Source organism: Anguilla anguilla, chromosome 3 (assembly GCF_013347855.1).
Source record: "Anguilla anguilla isolate fAngAng1 chromosome 3, fAngAng1.pri, whole genome shotgun sequence".
In the NCBI taxonomy this organism is placed as follows: Eukaryota; Metazoa; Chordata; class Actinopteri; order Anguilliformes; family Anguillidae; genus Anguilla; species Anguilla anguilla.
In genome coordinates, this window is record NC_049203.1 from 64,076,562 (window position 1) to 64,095,055 (window position 18,494).

The window sequence follows — 18,494 nt, forward strand, 5'->3', positions numbered from 1 at the left end:
TGAGCTCTCCATTGTCCTTTTTTATAGCGACGTATGACTGAGGTTTTTCCTTTCTTTCTTAATTTTACATCTGTTTTCCAGATTCTACGGGTGTTATTTTCTCATGTTCACGGTTTTAAATTTGAGCTATTGCTGACAAAGTGATACATTTTGAGCATTTTCTCTCAAATAAAAAGGTTTCATATATTATATTTGTCTTCTCGGTGTCGCTTTAAGGGTTTCACTGGCTTTTAATTAATTTGTGTTTATGTCATAAGTGTACGCAATACAGTTTAGTAACGACCATAAGGAGCCGATAACTGCTATATAAGACCTCATCGGTTCTACTTAATTGCACACCAATTTCCGGTATCGTCGGAGACGGGGTCAATAAGGAATACATTAGCTAGAATAAATACATTATGTGAATAAACTCCGAGCCAAAGAGAACGGTTACGCAAGGGGATGATTCTGTGCAAATGAACCTGTCTGCATTGATTTGTGATTAATCATGGGGCTAGTGGCTCGTCACTGTCCTCGGCGCAGTAATGTGTTTGCTTAGCTGCATTAAGTCCATTTATCTGGAAGGAAATGGAAAAAATGACTTTGTTGTCAGTGTAGCCTATTAATTGACGTAGGCCTATGATCTGCAATAAGTGAGGCTAAAATAAATCTTTTTTTCCTGTTTGATAGGGTACTTTGGTCCGACGCCAACAGCTGTGCAGTTCTAGATTAGGTATCGTTCTGGATGCAGTGGTCTAAGTTATGACTTTCACAGTGTTAATCGCATATTGAAAAACAATAGACGAACGTCAGGCTCTTCTGAAGCGGGAGACAGCTTCTCCAGGATGACCGACTTGCTGGGCAGGCTTTACGTGACCACAGCGTGTCCTCAATTTGAAACGCATTGTTCGCTCCATTAGTCTCGTGCACCATCTCGCGCAGAGCACGCATTTGATGTAGTTTGCCTAACACCATGGCAACGATTGTTATTCCCCCGGATTCACGATGATTTATTTCTCCCAGCTTCTGAGAATTTAGCAGTACGAGACGGAGACTGCATAGGTTGAGCGTTAAAGACTTGTGCTGGTTTGGTCTGGGGGATTGCTAATGATTGGACCGGTATTCATTTACCATTCTCGTTGACTTGTCTTGGATGCATTATATGTGCGGTATATCCATTGCTGGGGATATCATTGCCGCCTAGGATAACCGCTGGGTCAAATGGAGTGGAATTGCTGCTTTTCTGTTCCTGTCAGTGAATTCATTTCCTCCCCCTCCTCCTTTCTTCCATCTCTGTTTTCCCTTTCTCTTCCTTCTCTCTGCTTCTCAGAATTAAATGCATTGTAAATCTTTATTGGCATAGAAAATGCACTTATACGTACCACACTCTTACAAATTAACTCTGCTATTATATTGTTCAATTACCAGATTAGCATTTATAAAAGAAGCACCTTTGAGTAAGCTTAGGCTACTGGCGACAGGTGTAAACTGAAAAAGCAGGCCTTAATGCTTTCAGTAATTGGGAGACAATTCAATCTGCAGCTGATTGGGAGACTGAGGAAATCATGATGATTAGTTGCTACACCTATCAGGCTGAAAGGCTTGGGGAACTGGCTTTTATGCAGTAGTAGAACTCTTTCCAAGCACAGCCAAAAGACATTGGCTGCACTGCATCAATTGCTCAATTAACCAAAATCAGTCTTTTCACAAATCCTACTCAAGTGAACCTTCATCAGTTATTGGCCCTTTGAGCACTGACAATTAACATTAAGTCCTATTTAGAGCAGCAATGCGCGACTAGTGCAAGTAATATGAATTAATCTAGTCACAGAAATTGATCAAATCGAATGTGTCATCTGGACACGTGCATTATGCAGAATAGAACTTGCACAATAAAAGATCATACAAGTGGAATCCTTTTGCATGGATGCAGTCTGAACTCTCTTTGCACAGGTCTTATTTAAATGAATAGTTTATTTTATCTGGCCTTTAGAGAATTCATTATTGTGTACAGGAATTGTAGCATTTGTGCATTTAAAAAAAAAAAGTGATTAAATAGCACATTGGTGTTATAAAAAGCAAGGGCTTGAACAGTGCTTCCAAAAAAGCAGCTTTTGAGTAGTGAGTGACTGTTTTTATTACATGACATTTGACACATGATTGTTATTTATGTGGTGTTTTGAAAGTTACACAGTTTGCTGCACTGCCTATGATTCAATGTGTATAACAAGCTCAAAAAATGGTCTAAACTGTGTGTGTATATATGTATATATGTGTATATATATATATATATATATATATATATATATATATAGTTATAGTAAATTGTCCCCTGCTGCCCCTCCAACAGCTCTTCTTACAACAGAGTGGAGATTATATCCAATTCACTCAATGGATCCCTCACTTGTAGTGCTGGCCCTTATTCATTGAGTTGAATGCTCAGTTATGATCCATATGTAAGAACACCACCATCTTGAAAGTTGTTCCAATCCGGAAGGCGGGAGAAGGTGTTCAAGGATGTTATTTGGAGAGTGCCGTTTGACTTTGGTGTCCAACTAAAGTAGCCGCTCCACATCTCATTCCCCAAAAAGTTTTCATTTTTATGAAACTTTAAAACCTAAAACTTCTGGCTCCTAGAAGGCTATGCTTAAGCCTTAAATTACATGTTTTTATCAAATATAGTGAATAAGGGGGCATCAACCAGAGAAATGCGTGTTTCTGTCAAATGCCTCTGCACACCAGTCCACATGTCGTGCATTAATGAAAGTATGCTCATTGGGGCTACGCTCTCCGTGCATCAGATTGGTTTACCTTGAAACCTCCTTGCCATTGTAAATGGGCCCCGTGATCAAACCTGTCGTATTTGCATGAAATCAGAAAAGTATCTGTTAGGGAGGCGTCGAAGCGTGACTGTACATCAAAATAGAACACAGCCTCTCGCAGAGCGGAGGAATCTTGATTAAATGGCGGACAACTTGCGCATAATTGTCTCATCCTTTGAAACAAACTGCTTTTCATGGGAAGCGTCACTCCTGCCAATTGGAAACCACTGCTTTCTGTCCGCCGCGTTTCTCACGCTTAATTTGCGCGAAACAGACACACACACACTCACACACACACACACAAAAAGATGACAATTGAGTGAACAGCATGAGGCTTGTCAAAAAGCAGAGGCGCTATTGGGTGGAAATGATTTAAATTGTAAGTTAATTATCATTAGTGTGTTTTGTCGTTTAACAGCCGCGGTAAAGGTCTGAATGGGAAGGCTGCATTAATTACGGCCCAGATTGCCTCTTGCACTAATTTGCGTCGTTCATCGGCGGAGTTGATTGCGTGGAAACGTTTTGGCACGGGGCTGCTTTTGTGCCACAGAAATGGCAAATTGACTGAATGCACATTTTCCGCCGCTGATGCTCGGTGTTTACGGTGTTTGATGGAACACCAGTGGATGTGTGCGCTTGTTCAGATTTTTTTTTAACTAAATTCCTTTATTTAAAATAATTTTTAAAAATGGAGTACTGAATGAGAACATTCCATCCTTCAAGGCCAGCTAAAATGAACTGAGGTTGGATCTTCGTGTTTAGATTTGTTCTTGGGAGTTTGTTAGTTTATTTGACAACATGTACTTAAGTGTAGAGTTTGTGCCGATTACTTTTTATATGCAGGCACAAAATTAAAAATTAAAACGGGAAATACATATGTGACACATGTAATGTGGTTCAGATCAGGTGTGTACTATTTGCATTGTCACTTCGTTGTTAAATCATGGTCAGAATAGCAGATTCACTTTGATGCGGTCCAATGATGTTGTTGAACTAATCATTGCTAACTGTTCTCTTGTCACTATTTTGAATACTCTAATATGTATATTGCAGCCGAGTGCAGGGTTTCGTTTGGCTTGTGAGAATGTCAATGGAAGTATTACATACAGCTTGCAAGTTTTTCCCTCATTCTTCATTTCACAAGTCATCTCAACCTCTGCTGGGACACATTAGTGGGTCCCATTGCATAGTTGGCACCCACTGCTTCTTGACATCAAGCGATCGTTTCTGGGGATGTGGTTGTGGGGGCCAGGAGTTACTTGGAATGCAATTACATTGTGGTATGTAAGGCCAAACATTGGTTTTCCAGGGAACAATTTTCGATGTAATTTTTCCACTGGACTGGCCAATAGTTTTGAGTTCCAAAGGTATGTGAATACTGACATATAATCAAAAAGATTACCTCTGCAATTATCATATTGATTATTTTCTTTTATCAATCGAAGAATGGACAAATACGAGTTCTCAACCACAAGGCTTGTATAAGAGCCGCCAGCTTTCTCCACCCCTGCTGTTCGACAAAAAAGCCTTCAGATTGAGTTCGTGATAACATCAGAAATCTTTGCCAGCACCTTAACAATATGTTTAAATGGACTGAAGTCTATAATGGGATTTTTTTTATCGGAACATATGTACGAAGTAAGATGTGTATGAATGACAAGAACCTTACATCTTTGCAAACCTTAGCTTGATATTATAAAACATGTATGCTGACTGCCTTTCCTCTCAGATCTCTGTTCAAAGAGCTGCATTATCATGCTCCATTTCCGTTTTGATGGGTCAATTTGTCTCCTTCGCAGGGGATGGACAATTCGGAGGCCAAAAGGAATTATCTCGCCACAAATTGCTCCTCTTGCCACTTACCGAATGCTAAGCACACCCGCAAATGTTCGCAACCGCGCAATCAGTGGCAGTAAAATTGCAATTTAGGTATTTGTTTTTGCTATAAAAGTAACCAAATATGCGCGCGACACGTGCGCAGGTACCTGGTGCACATGATTCCAGCTCGAGACGCGGTGGCAAGGGGATGCCCGCGTGTGTAAAGTTTATTTTGATAATGCTCTGTGTCAAGACGAGGCGAGCATTTGTCTCCTCGCCCATGAAGAATTTTAATGGCCTATCTCTCTTCATGGTCAGTTGAACACTAATTTTAGTAATAGGTATGTTATTTCTGGTAAGTGGTCGGGCCCGCCAAATAAAGCTGGACGAAAATATTCTCCTCTATTACCGAAGGACGGTCGTATACCGTTTTTTGCAATGATTTACCGTTTCCTTGTTTCCCAACAACAGGAAGACTTTTCTGGAAAAGCATCCATAGTATTGACAGTTTACTGATAAAATGGCCCGAGCGACGCCTTATTGCTCATCCGTTTTTTTTTTGTTTGTTTTTTTGGCACAACGTGTTCTTCATCAGCCATTATAATGGTACTTTTTGTTTCTAACTGTGTGTACGTGTTATCGAGCCGTTTGTTTATCTAGTTAAAAATATTGACGAGGATATCGATTTCCTATTATCCGTGAATTATTTTAGGTTGTCTTCAGTCGTTGGTTTGGTATAGGCTTTTCATATGTGTTAGTTCAACTGTAACAGTGATAATTCAACTCTTAATAGATAACACTTGGTCCCACATTCCAGAGTGGGACCAAATGTTATCTGTCAAGAGTTTAATTAACACTGGACATTTTACTGTGTATAAATCACGTGAATGACAGCCCCTTTCCTTCAAGTGTGATTATTTTTAAATATATTTAGTCAGAACTACATTCTCAATTGAGAAAGCTGACTATTTATTAGTGCTCTTCTGTAGGCCTATATATTAGTAAAATACTGTTTCGTCTAGGGCAGGGCAGCAATGGAAGCACAAATGGGGCAGGGATGTCTCTATTTCTGTCAAGCCAAAGGTCAAAATTCCTCTCGGTTTGCAACAACAGCTGTTAAAGAGTGGAGGGTATCTGTATCTCTTCTAGCTACTCCCCTTTACACGTTTACGCTGTATTTGGTGCCTTTTTATTCTGCTCAATCTGAGATCTCAATCTGCTATAATGTTCCCTAGGGAGTGTGTGCTTGGGACAAATTCATATGTCTCCATCTCAGAGTGTTCATCCTTGCGGGAAATGAGTCATCCCCGCATTTTAAGTATGTCTGACTTTGTTGCTCAAAAGAGATCTCATCAAACCGTAGAAACTGGCAGTCCCCGAAAAGACAAAGACCCAGAGGTTGGTTAGCTATTTCTCCGGAAATTTACCCTCCATTCAACTATGAATGTCCAACACAAAGTACCGCAGTGGAGCCTAGACGTGCTGTCAGATTGCACTCATTCGTGGAGTTGTGGAGCGTTTATCTGTGTATAGAGCATTTTTATTTATAGAACTGGACCAAACTGGAAATCCATACAGAAGAAATTCACATTTAACATGATAAAAACAGCTGTTTAATAGATTAATATTGGTAACATGAAGGTAACATTCTGAATTTACAATGTATTGCCAACCTACTGTCAATACATTCTTCTCTGAAGCAAGTTCAGTTTCAGGACATGGACTAGTAAGTTACAGTATAATGACTTTAAAAGGATCGTTAGTGCAGTAATAATAATAACAATAGATTAATCAGAACTTGTTTTTAATATTTCTTTCACTTACCTTTCACATTTAACATATTTTTCACATTTCTAATGTGGATTCTCTTATAAAAGAGCTTTTTAAAACCTGATGCATTAACCATATTAACCAAGAAGTCTATTTAGGATATGTCAGCAATGTTTGAATGACCACCTGTTTACACCAACATCTGAAGACCATTATTCGGTTACCCAATATCATATTATTTCTTAGAATATGCAATAGGTAACATTTAAATTTTGGCACTTGTATTCTGTTTTTAAGTATGTTATTGTAAGATCTATTGGACATGTATACAGTACTTAAGGTCATAGGCCCTATATGTTCATGTCTGAATTAGTGTGTTTTTGGAAAATGTGGAGAAATTGATTTTCTGATTCTGATTCTTTCTTGATCTGTTTTGAATAGAATTTTTCAGAAATTTCAGAATGAAGAATTGCTCTGTGTTTTGATAGGCATGCACAGCAGTATATCTTATTGCAGTATACACAACTATAAGGGGATATTGTTGTTGTAAATCAAATAAACCTGAAATTACTAGCTGTAAAAAGAACAGAGTTTGCCAAAGCATTGATCATGTTACTTATTATTTTAAATTCATTCCCCTTGAAAAAATGTCCATTTTCATTGGTATAGGTTTAAACATATACTGTGGTGGAATTGACTTATGTATTAAAATAAGGGCAGTAGTATGAGGTTCATCTATTCCTCTGAAATTAAGCATACAACATGTGTATGTATGTGCTCACACCTGGATGCAAATGTAATAGGCTATGCAATATAATTATTGTGTTTTAATAAGTTGGATCTGTGGGAGTAAGTAATCACACACAGGGTTGTTCAACATTATTGGATTTGTTTGTGAAAATTGGCTTTGGAATTCATATGCCTCAACTTTGACATCATCCATACATACGGCGTGGCGACCCAGCATTGTCCTTTTGTGTCGTGAATATTTCGGGCAAGTTTTGTTTCTCTGATGAGAGACGCGAAGAGAAGACAGAACCAGTTTTGCTGGCGGGAGATTGGGAAGATCGTGGGACAACTAAGAATTAAAATGACGTACGGCCAGTGCGGTGGGAGATGGTAAAATGTTCTGTTTTTCACGGAGATCAAATTAAACATTCTTGATTAGGCTTACGGGACCAGAATGCAGGGCCCATTTCGCTTGAGACCGGGGGTCGTCCAGCACTGCTGTAGCCGCTTTATCCTTAAATTAGAAATCCGTTGGACTCCGGCAGGTGCGCGGCCGAAGCTGGAGTGAGCGAAAAACGCACGTGCACAACCGCAGCTTTCATATTAAGCTTTCCGCCTTTGTGGGGCTTACGTGCAATTACTGTTATAATTGTTCGCGAGTCCCTTCAAATAAAACCCACAAGTTGTAATCGTAATCTCTCCTGAATGGACTTGGATACCAGGCTACATACTTGTTAAATTAATTTCCTGTGTGAATACTCCTGCACAATCGGGAGCTAAAGGTTCCTGCTGGTCCTTCTCTTTTGTCTCTGCCCTGGCCTACAACACCTGGCTTTTTTTTTTCCTCCTCTGATTCTCACTCCTATTTTTTCCCCTCTTTCGCCTTGGTTCCCTTTTCAAAGAGAATTTAAATGATATTATGGCTGCAATTCATCTAATTGATTTGATTTTTTTTTAACTCAAGGAGAAAATTAAAGGAAACTCCCCAGTGAATGCAGTTTCCAATATAAATAATATTAAGTTTTAAATAGGATATGAGATATGGGCTATAGCTTATATTAAATCTATGCACAATGTACTTTACCCTTAAGTTTAAATATCAAAATCGAGCACCTGTTACATTTTTTTGTTAGACAATGTTTCCTGTGTGTCAGCCACTGAAAAGCATGCATTGCAATTACATTGGACCCGACGTTCATTTTTAAATGCAACATTTTGGGGGTGGGGGAGACATGTATGAATATGTGAAAATGAAGTTAACAATTTGAAACATTTTAAAGTAGCAGGACAGTGAACAAAGCAAGAATAAATGAACAGAATAAATATGGTAATTTCATCATTTTGTGGCAGATTATTTTGGAGGCATATTCCAGCTCGGGGGGGACTTGACTACACCTTTATTTTCACATCTGTGGGCCTGATGCTATTAGCTCCTGCAGCTGGGCCCGCGGGAATCAAAGCTCTCATTACCAGACTGATAAATCAGCCAGAGGCCCGTGGAGTGATTTCAATCGGGCCACCTGCGGGGACAGGGGTCAGACCCCTGATAGCACTAAATGAAGCATTCAGGCCCACCCACTTCAAAGGCGGGGATGAGACAAAAAGTGATTCCCAAAAAAAGTCTTTTTTTTTGGGGGGGGGGGGGGGGGGGGGTGAAAGCGTCGCTTGCGCGGAACATCCGACTCCTCGCTCACACACTCTGGGAGAGCGAAATGCTTCCACCGCCGAGTCTCGGCGACGGGCTGTCCTCAAGGGCCATTGATTGCGTGGCTCCCTTGCCTCCCCGTTTTTCTCACCGAGCCTTTGAGAACGCCAGCAGCATTAAATGACAATCAATCACGTGCAATCAGAACTCGACTACCCGCTGAATTGTAACCCGGCTTCATAAATGACAAGTGCCACGTGTTATTGATTCCACCTCTCGCACGCAGTGGATTTTAAACATTCACCTCAGCACGGCCTCCGTGTATAAATCATATACAGTGCACTGCTATACTGTAATGTAGGTTTAAAAGGATGTAAAGACACTGATACATAATGTGGCGTGGCACACTGTTTGCACAGAAAATTGAGGAATAGGATACCGTCATCATCGGTTGTGTTTGTAGCATTTTAATCAAGAAATACACTTTCCCCTGCTGCATTGCTGGTGCCAGGTGCTAGAGGTCCATACCACAGTAATAAAACGAAAAGTTGTATAAAGAGGTACTGACCAAAAGAAGAAAAAAAAGGCTCTTACCAAAAATACACGGACATAATATGGAAACAATGTATGAATGCTTACTGTAAGTGGCTGGTTTGAAGCAATCATGGGTTACGTTTGAATATAAATTGTAATTTGAATAGATACGAACTATATTTGTGCAATCATCAACAAAACGAGATACAAAAATATGTATGTATGTATGTATGTATATCATTCAGAATTAAGCTTAAAGATTTATCATTTGAACAGATATTGATTTAAATGTGAATTCAATATTGAATTTCCCCCTTTAAAAATAAATATGTACATTTTCCTTCTGTAATTAACATTGACAAATTAATAGAACAGCATGAGATTGGTAATACGTTTACAATTCATATATCAGAATCTTTAGATCTAGCAGATCGTATATTGCAGTATTGGGTTAGTGGAAAAAGAAGAACAAAGTATTGGGCTACTGTAAGTTGTGGCATAAATTAACTTAATATTAATATTTATTGTTTAAAACTCAAAGTGAATCCTATTGCTTGTCATAAATAAGAAATTTTATTTTTGATAACATAAATCAGCTAAAATCTCAAAATGCAATACTTATATTTCACAAGAAAACTGTCTTAAAACATACAAAGCGCATCACAAACATCAGACTATTCAAGATGGAAAATTCTGTACACAACCTTTAAATACACATAGGCACTAGCTTTAATTTTAAATTATCTTCACTTTAATTAAAACTGGTGTGATTTCTTAACAGTTAGAACATCTGCATTTCAACAAAAACCATTTTAACGATCACATAATTTACTAAAGCTGATCTCATGTATCTGCAAATTGTATGGAGATCACTCAGTTGCACCCAATTACCCTGTTTCTGATACAAAAATACATTTGGATGATGATAATAATAATAATAATAATAATAATAATAATAATAATAATAATAATAATAGAGGGTGCCTACTATGAAACATTCATTTTTTGGATGGAAGATGGGCAGAACAGTAGGTGTGTGTTTATTACGGTTTCACAGTGTGTGTTTATCTACCACAGGCCAAAGCCACGACGCCCCAGTGCTCTCTGGCGTGTGGGGTCCCCCCCTCTGGACTAAGAGTCCGGCTGCTGGATGTGTGCCGAGTGCTCTTTGGCCTTGAGCCTCAGCGCGGCGATGCTGGACGACTTCCTCTCGCTAGCCCCCGTGAGCGAAGGGTCAAAGGTCGGGGCTGGGGTTGGGGCCGGGGCTTTGGAGGTCAGCACGGCGGTGTGACTCAGAGGATTCACCAGGGTTATAAACCTAAAATGTAAATATCCAGGCTAAACGCTAACCCCGCTGATAACGGTATAAATCCAGCTTACTTCACAATTTACTAACTTTCTAAGCAGACATCTTGACATGTAGCTGCCTTGTCATGAAGCAAAGCTTATTAACTGTGAAGCAAGTGGTATTCCTAAACATTCCATTTACCGTATATTAATATATGTGTGTAAAGAAGTATCTAGGCTAGTATCCAGGGAAATCAGTGGTGACATCCCCAAGCACAAGTACACAAGTAAACTAAAATTTAACAAGAATTACAGATCAACCAGTCGTTATACCTTGCCCACTTCCGTATGTCGAATGCATTTCTTAGCACTGGCAGTGTGCTAACTTCATGCGGGGATTAGGCATAAAATCGCCCCAATGTCACGTTCACGTGAAGAAGCTTTAGCTCCCTTACTTTTTTTTTTTCACCTGTTGCACCGATCGAGGGTCCAGCCTCAGCTGTTCCTTACCTGTTGAAGTGTGGATGGAGGAGAGGGTGTCGGAACAGGGAAGCCCACGTGAGACTGCCCAGGCCCAAGGAAGCGTTGTTAAAGACAGGCGCGGCGTGTGGAACCCCCAGGGCGGGCACTCCGCCTGTCCTCCACGTGGGGTCCAACACCGAGGGCTGGTTGAGCGGAACGTCCAAGTACACGCCGAGCGGGTTGCTAACCGCCAGTCCAGGGACACAGTTTAGCGCCCCGGCTTTCTCACGCTTACGCCACTTAGCTCGTCGATTCTGGAACCACACCTGCACACAGAAACATATCCGAGGTCACGGATTTACTAGAGAGCATAATGTAATAAAAGAAATCAAGGGGGAAAATAACTCTACAGTATGGTATAGAAAAATAGAACTAGAGTAAAAGCACCCGTTTCTGTTCGACATTTGACTGCCCATTAGCAGTGGCTAATAGTCAGTGACTTAGCCAATTAATGTAGCTGAGTCAAATGGGGGTGTTTAAGGATCCATTTATGGATGTGTACTGTAAGTCCTATCTGAGTGACTGATCGGAATTTTGAAATGGAATTTTAAAATGAAAAATTAAATGATCAAATGGGACAACTCCAACCCACAGTGCATGTTAACAATTAAAACCCAAAAATACTTGTATTGATTTAGCCTTACCTGAACTCTTGCTTCCGTCAGATCCAAACGCATCGCCAATTCTTCTCTGAGCAGATATAACATATGTTAGGCTACTTTAAACACAAGCCACACTAATAATAATAATAATAATAATAATAATAATAATAATAATACAGTCAACATAGGCCTACGGAGTTTTTACACTTTATATTAAAAGGCACAGGCATTTCTGAATAAGAGATACAACCGCATGCATTTTAAAGCAACACCTGGATTAGCCGTTTTTCGTCCATAGTCATGCTACGTCTACAAGATTATGATTACTTTCCCAAAAAAAATTATATTGCATATAACTTGTTTTTGTTCATTGTTTCCGCTGGTTTGTGATCTATTATGACTCATGGTTTAAAATTTTACTTTCGTTTGCCAATTAAACTTCGATCTGTACTTTAAAAAAAATATAGGAAGACATAGGCTACTCTTAATAACTGGTTTCCGTCATGAGCATGGCATGACCATGAACCATAACAACTATAGCGAGAATAAAACTAATAATAGGACTAATAGCCTCGCTAATAACCTGACAATCATACCTGGAAAACACGTCTGGATAATGCGACTTTCGAAAAGCCCTTTCAAGTTCTTCTAATTGAAAATTTGAAAACGTAGTTCGATACCGACGCTGCTTTCTCTTCAGGGAAGAATGATATCCGTCCGGGCTCGAGACACGGTTCATCTCCCGGTGGTCAACTTCACAGTCCTTCCCCGTCGCGTTCCTAGTTGTGACTTGCTGGGACAAGTCTTCGCTGAAATCTTTCGCGTCAGCCTTTATTGGCAACGGGTGCTCAATGCCCCCCAGACACGGCAACTTATCACACAGCGGTCCGTCCCGGGATCTGTCACTCGGGGGAAAGCGCCTCTGGTATGATTTTAAGGGATCCGAGAATTGGTCCTGAAATTCTTGCAAGGTGGCCTTGTGTGACGGGGAATTTTTACCACTGTCCACATGGTAGCATATCCTTTTCAGGTGTGATTGCGACCCCGTTTCCATGTGGAGCTCAGGCCCCTTAGCACTCACTGTTTGAAAATACCAAGAAGAACATTCGTACCGTAAGTTATATCTATTTTTATTTCCCATTTTTTCCCATTTACATTACTTTCACCTGTTGCTGAATGTAGGCTACGATGGCAGACATAAGGACAGCCTATCTAAATACTTGGCTGTGTAAAATAATCCTGGCACCTCATTTACATCTAAAGTAGGCTATTTTAATTTTGTTAACCCATTTTATTTAATCAACTACGGTTTAATAACAATTACTGTAGAATGATAAGTGGTTACAGTCTAAATCAAAAGTATAGTATGACGAAAAACACGAACAACAGCATACAACTGCTACTACTGTACTGGTAGCTAATAATAATAATAATAATAATAACAATAATAATAATAACAACAACACAAACCTCTGTTTCTCTCGGTCCCTTGCTTATTCCCTTTCGCCAGAATACTTTCAATGAAATAAGACGATAAAACTGGGACTGCCTCCGTCGGTTCCATGGAATCCGCCGTGTCGCGGCTCTTGGCGCCAGCCTTGATTTCAAGAGAAGTCTGCATGACCCTTTTCATTACAAACGACTCTGTCATGCGCCCTCGGACGGATCCTCTGCATATCTCTTAAATGGAGTAAACTGTGTAAGCTACATAGCAGGTCCCCCAAAAAATAATCAGGACCGCATTGGTTTCTATTGGTCCGGCATTGGAGTGTTTGCGGTGTGATTAGCATTTGATTACACGAAGGGGAAAGGATTGAGGTGGGATCACAGTTTGTGACAAGAAGTGTATTATTGTCAATCTGTGTGAATGTTGATGCACCACAGCCATCTCATCTTAATACAGATTTGCCAGTGCATATAAATATAAGGCCTGTTTGACTGAAAATAAGAAAACTAATGCTGATAATATATAACATGATCTTTCAGCACCAAACGACTCAGTTGTGATGCCAATGCTACATTTAAATTTGGGATATTGTTAAATTTATTTAATATGGTCTGGGGAAAATAATAGTAAATAATTTTTATGTTTTTCTTGTTCTTTTGAGGTTATTGTAACATGGAAAGAGGGGTGTGGAAGCTACTGAGGAGTACTGATGACAAGTGATTGGCTACATTGAGATTATCAATGCACTGATATTAATGAAAGCGATATTACATTGAATACTGCTATTATTTTTGAACTACAATGTATATGATACCATAGTGTTTTGCACAGTAAAATGTTCTGTGTTAATTAAACTCTTAACATAGCACATATGAGTCCAATGGGAGTTTAGCAGCAGTGTAGTATAATGAGTAAGGAGCTAAAGGTCGCAGGTTCGATTCCTGAGTAGGACACTGCCGTTGTACCCTTGAAGGTACTTAACCTGCATTTCTTCGGTATATATCCTGCTGTATAAATGGATGCAATGTAAATGCTATGTAGAATGTTGTGTATGTCGCTCTGGATAAGAGTGTCTATTAAATGCCTGTAATGTAATGTAATTTAACACTGAACATTTTACTGTGTCTGTATTACAAATGAGGGCGGCACGGCCATAGTGGTGCAGTGGGTAGCACTGTTGCCTCACAGCAAGAAGGTCCTGGGTTCGAGCCAGAGTTCCTTTCTGTGTTTGTGCTCTCCCCATGTCTGCGTGGGTTTCCTCCCACAGTCCATAAGCATACAGGTGTCAGTGTTTGAGTGAATGAGTGTGAGTGGCGTGGGTGCCCTGTGAAGGACTGGCAGGCTTGTCTATGGTGTATTCCTGCCTCTCGTCCAATGCATGCTGGGGTAGGCTCCAGCACCCCCCCCCCCCCCCCCCCCCCCCCCAAGACCCTGACCAGGAATAAGCTAGATAATGGATGGATGTAATATGAATGAATGAAAAGTAAAATGACCTCTTTTTGTTTGCAATAAGATCATAAGAATGAATAGTAGTAGTCAATTCTTTTTTTCAATACTTTTGGATCATACATGAATTCTACTGCACTGCTGTATCATTATATACTTTATTCCTGTATAACCAGAAAACATATTATGCTCATTTGAGGTCAGTAAAGTAAAATAATATTAATGTCAATAAATGTAAGTACTCTACATTGCGTGTACAATTAATTCATAAGAATAACAGAACAATAACAATTCTGATCTGTAATACCTTAATCAGCCAGTCCATTCTCAATGAACTATAGAGGGCAAATGACAATGTGCAATTGAATCCTGAATATTTCGGAAGTCTAGTAACTGATTTCTGGCTCCCCCTGGTGCCCAAAAATGGAATTCTGTGCATGAAGTTGCAGCACGATTGTACTCCATCTTCTATTTTGTGGTCTTTATCTTGAAACTTTTTAAAATGTGGGTTGCACTGAGCATTGCAGACTGTGGAAATATGTCCAGGGTAGTGTGTATAAATAAAGTTATCATCTTATAGCCTTATTCAGCTGCATCATATATTCATCTGCTGAAGCAGTGGAGATCAGGTGTCTTCCTCATGACTACAAAAGACCTAGCCGATATTCAAGACCTACAAAACCTACCCGGATCCTTAAACCTACACCCCCCTAGTTCAGATCCTTAAACATACAGCCCCCTTGTCCAATTCATTAAGTGCTGTACGTTTCCACCCATTTGGGACATAACAAGTGCAAGAATGAGCAGAATTACCTTGAGAAGTATAGCTTGTCACACTTCCTCTCAGTGAATTGTGTTGTGTGACTGTCCCTGATGAGGATCAATAAAGTATTTTGCTTTTTAATGCTGTGGTCTAATGTAACACACTTCTTGGGTGATCGTCCCTATGGATCAAGGCCTGTTGCGTAAGTATGCCTCTAGCTTCACATTCAATATTTCCTGGTCCTGGTGTAGCTGTGCACTAGACTTTGACATTCACAGCAGGTAAGTGTTAAAGAGTGAGATGCCTATTTAAAATGGACCAATCAGAGTAGTACGAAGGGAGGGGTTGATTCACACAAAAGGGTATTCATTGCCACTATGACGAAAGACGAATGTCAAAGGTCACAAAGGTGGAAACAATGTTTTTCATGCATTGGCAGTGGCTATGGCCATGAAGAGTGCATGAAGCAAACCAGGGAATGGACCAGTCTGGACACCATTTGCTTAGCCACCTGAAAAACAGGGAATTTCACCATAGGAATCACATGATTGATTACCTATAAGGCACGTCACGAGGCCTGTCCTGCAATTTCACAGTGGCATTAAGGTGATTGATGGGTTTTGACGGGCCAATCACAGCACGTTAAATGTGAATATGAACATCAACCTCGATCTCATTTTTACAGGGCACTGGAACATATTCACACTCAATGTCTGTCATATGAGTGCCCAAAGTCAACAGAAGCAGTAAAGGTGTTACCTTATTTGTGCAAGAAGTTGTTCATTGTTTTGACATTAATTCATATTAAATTGAAATGATAGACGAAATTTAGTTTCAGTATATTTATGACCAAACTTGGCTGTAACTTGCAATCACATATACACTATGCAGTCTGATTAATATAATAATGTTGTGTTATGATATTGTGTGCACTTTCTTGCTCAATTGATTCTTTACACGTTGAATTCCATGTTATTTACACTTCAGTACGTTACAGTTTTAAATTTGTGAGATGTAATTGTGGATTTGAACTTACAATTACATTTATATAATTAGTAAAGATACTCAATGTTGACTAAACCAGGTTGTCTGGGATGTAAATGGTGATTATAAAATCCCCATATGCAGTTAATTATGATTATTGTGCGCCTGTGTGTGCTGGCCTCTGGGTCATATTCCTTGACGCTGCCCACTTAGCCTGTAATAACCTTTGAAGTTTTGCCACGAGTCTTCAAAAACATGGAAATTGGTGTAATGGCATCCTCTACTGGGAATTTAGTGAACTGCAGTTTACATTCTGCGACTGGCGGAGATCAGTCAGTTCTCCTGTGGACCCCTGTGTATGCCGTGTTTTATTCCAACCACAATTATAATCCCACAATTTCAACTAGCTGTTCGTTTTTCACAATTGCACTTTTCAGAATCATTTACCCCATTAAAAAACATTATGTCGGAAATAGCTATGCATGCCATGAAGAACAAAAGCCCCATATTCACGTTGTGCCACCTTGTGCTTATTGTAGCCTACTATAAGGCCTATTGCAAACGATTATATAGAGCTAAAAAATTTAACTGATTAAATTAAAGGCAATTGTCGTGATTCAGTCTTCTAACTGGGGAAAGTGTGGACACCTAGCCACTAAAACTAACTATTTTGTAAATTATGAAGAAGTTAAAGCTTTTTAAAAAAAGATAACGAGTCAAAAATATGAAAGAACTTAAACACATGTGTTCAACAACCAGCATATGCAGCGTTCTCGGGACCGAGTTGAGAACCAATAGCGTAGGTGCATACATCTGTTCTATTTCAACCGGATCTTGTCCAAGGAGGGATTTTTACTCCGCACGAACACCCCTGATTTAACCTATCGGCATATCAGGTGTGGACCCACACTGCGCAAGATCGGATACCCCTTCTCTATCGAGATGTCGCCGACAGAAACAAAATGGGGGGAAATAAATGCCGATTTGGAGTTCATTCCGTTTGCTGAGGGAAAATATAGTGTCCGTCATTTAACGTAGGACTAAAGCCTTATTTTCAAGGTAAATAAATTTGGAAGCAATTGAGAAATGGAATGGCTGTTTAGATAGGTCTACTGTGAATGTAAGGAACTTGGTAAAACACTGAGTGGCTGGAGATAGCTTTTTGGGTAGGCCAATGCCTCCGGTATTCCGTTTTCTCCTTGGAGAGCTGCATGGTTGCTAGTTTTTGTCTTCACCTTGAAATCAGCAAACAGTTCCGAGCAAAGAAACCAGGTGAGGTGAGTTAACTACGAACCGCTTCAATCGATTGTTTAATTTCTCAGTTACAACGCCGATGGCTCTTCAAGGGCAAGAGTCAAGTGCACTGGATTATACCATAGACTTGTGCAGTGCTTACCGTTTCTGTAAGGGATGGAACACATGTCTGGAGCCCAGTTCTTTACGAGTCACCTTTTAGCCTTTATAAAACTTGACCTAATAAGACAAATTGTCCTGTAAAGTTCTGCGGTTTGCACTGTACTGGCTTGTCTTGTTTCCTTTGAAAACTGGGTCCAATGTATGCAATAAATCAAACCCTCAACCATAGGTGGCTCCCTCTGTTCTTGTTAAACCTTTACAAGTAACAATTTATAGATCCCATCAATAACCCGTGTTCTGTCTCTGTCTCCCGCCAACGCGTTGTGTGCCGCGGGGCGGAACGATAGGTTTATATACATCAGGAGAGCTGGTATTCATCTTACGGATGCAGCAAGGAACCCGTAAATATAGGGAGGGGCAAAGCCAAGCCCTTAGGCTTAAACCAAGCCATTGCTTAAACCAAGCATCACAAGGGAAAGAACGTGTCAAGCAAGATACACTTAGCATTTGGCTTATTTAGGTTAGGACGGTCAGGAAAAAGACACAGGCTGATTTATTGATCATTTGTTGATTTTGGGCACTGCTTGTCTGCCGCAGCTTTGTGAAATTGCAATACTAATGCCTCCAAAAACACGGAGGTATTAGTATTGCAGTGTTGACCTCCTGTTACTCGTGATGAAGGGCACAGAGACCCTACATGCTCTAGCCAAGCTGAGAGCTTTTTTTTTTATCACAAAAATTCCATAGTCCGCAGGTCTGCTAAAGGAAAACATTAATTTTATTCGGA

General features: G+C 39.9%; 2 protein-coding genes across 4 annotated transcripts in view; one reads left to right on the plus strand and one right to left on the minus strand.

Annotated features, from left to right (window-relative positions):
• Window positions 1–9,850: 9,850 nt before the first annotated feature.
• LOC118222365 (aristaless-related homeobox protein-like) lies at window positions 9,851–18,009 on the minus strand. 3 transcript variants are annotated; one of them, XM_035407904.1, is made up of 6 exons: window positions 17,748–18,009; window positions 13,182–13,308; window positions 12,308–12,791; window positions 11,754–11,799; window positions 11,098–11,375; window positions 9,851–10,618 (listed from the first exon to the last, which is right to left on the minus strand). In XM_035407904.1, the coding sequence occupies exons 2-6, from the start codon at window positions 13,273–13,275 to the stop codon at window positions 10,432–10,434; spliced, it is 1,089 nt and encodes a 362-aa protein (XP_035263795.1). In that variant the 5' UTR covers window positions 13,276–13,308; window positions 17,748–18,009; the 3' UTR covers window positions 9,851–10,431. The 3 variants fall into 3 exon arrangements, with proteins under 3 accessions (XP_035263795.1, XP_035263793.1, XP_035263794.1); XM_035407902.1 differs by having other exon boundaries at window positions 13,182–13,391; XM_035407903.1 differs by lacking the exon at window positions 17,748–18,009 and having other exon boundaries at window positions 13,182–13,529.
• il1rapl2 (interleukin 1 receptor accessory protein-like 2) overlaps window positions 17,261–18,494 on the plus strand; it is a 323,388-nt gene continuing 322,154 nt past the window's right edge. The window contains exon 1 of the mRNA XM_035407898.1: window positions 17,261–17,628. The gene's annotated coding sequence lies outside the window, so the exon portion shown is untranslated. The remainder of the gene's footprint in view (window positions 17,629–18,494) is intronic.

Excerpts from the sequence above, each read along its gene's own strand:
- LOC118222365 (XM_035407902.1), bottom strand. The coding sequence starts at position 17,772 with ATGTGTTCCATCCCTTACAGAAACG. Across the intron at positions 11,800-12,307 it reads TATCCAGACGTGTTTTCCAG|AGAAGAATTGGCGATGCGTT; the intron begins GTATGATTGTCA and ends ATATCTGCTCAG. Across the intron at positions 10,619-11,097 it reads CTCCATCCACACTTCAACAG|GTTTATAACCCTGGTGAATC; the intron begins GTAAGGAACAGC and ends TTTACATTTTAG.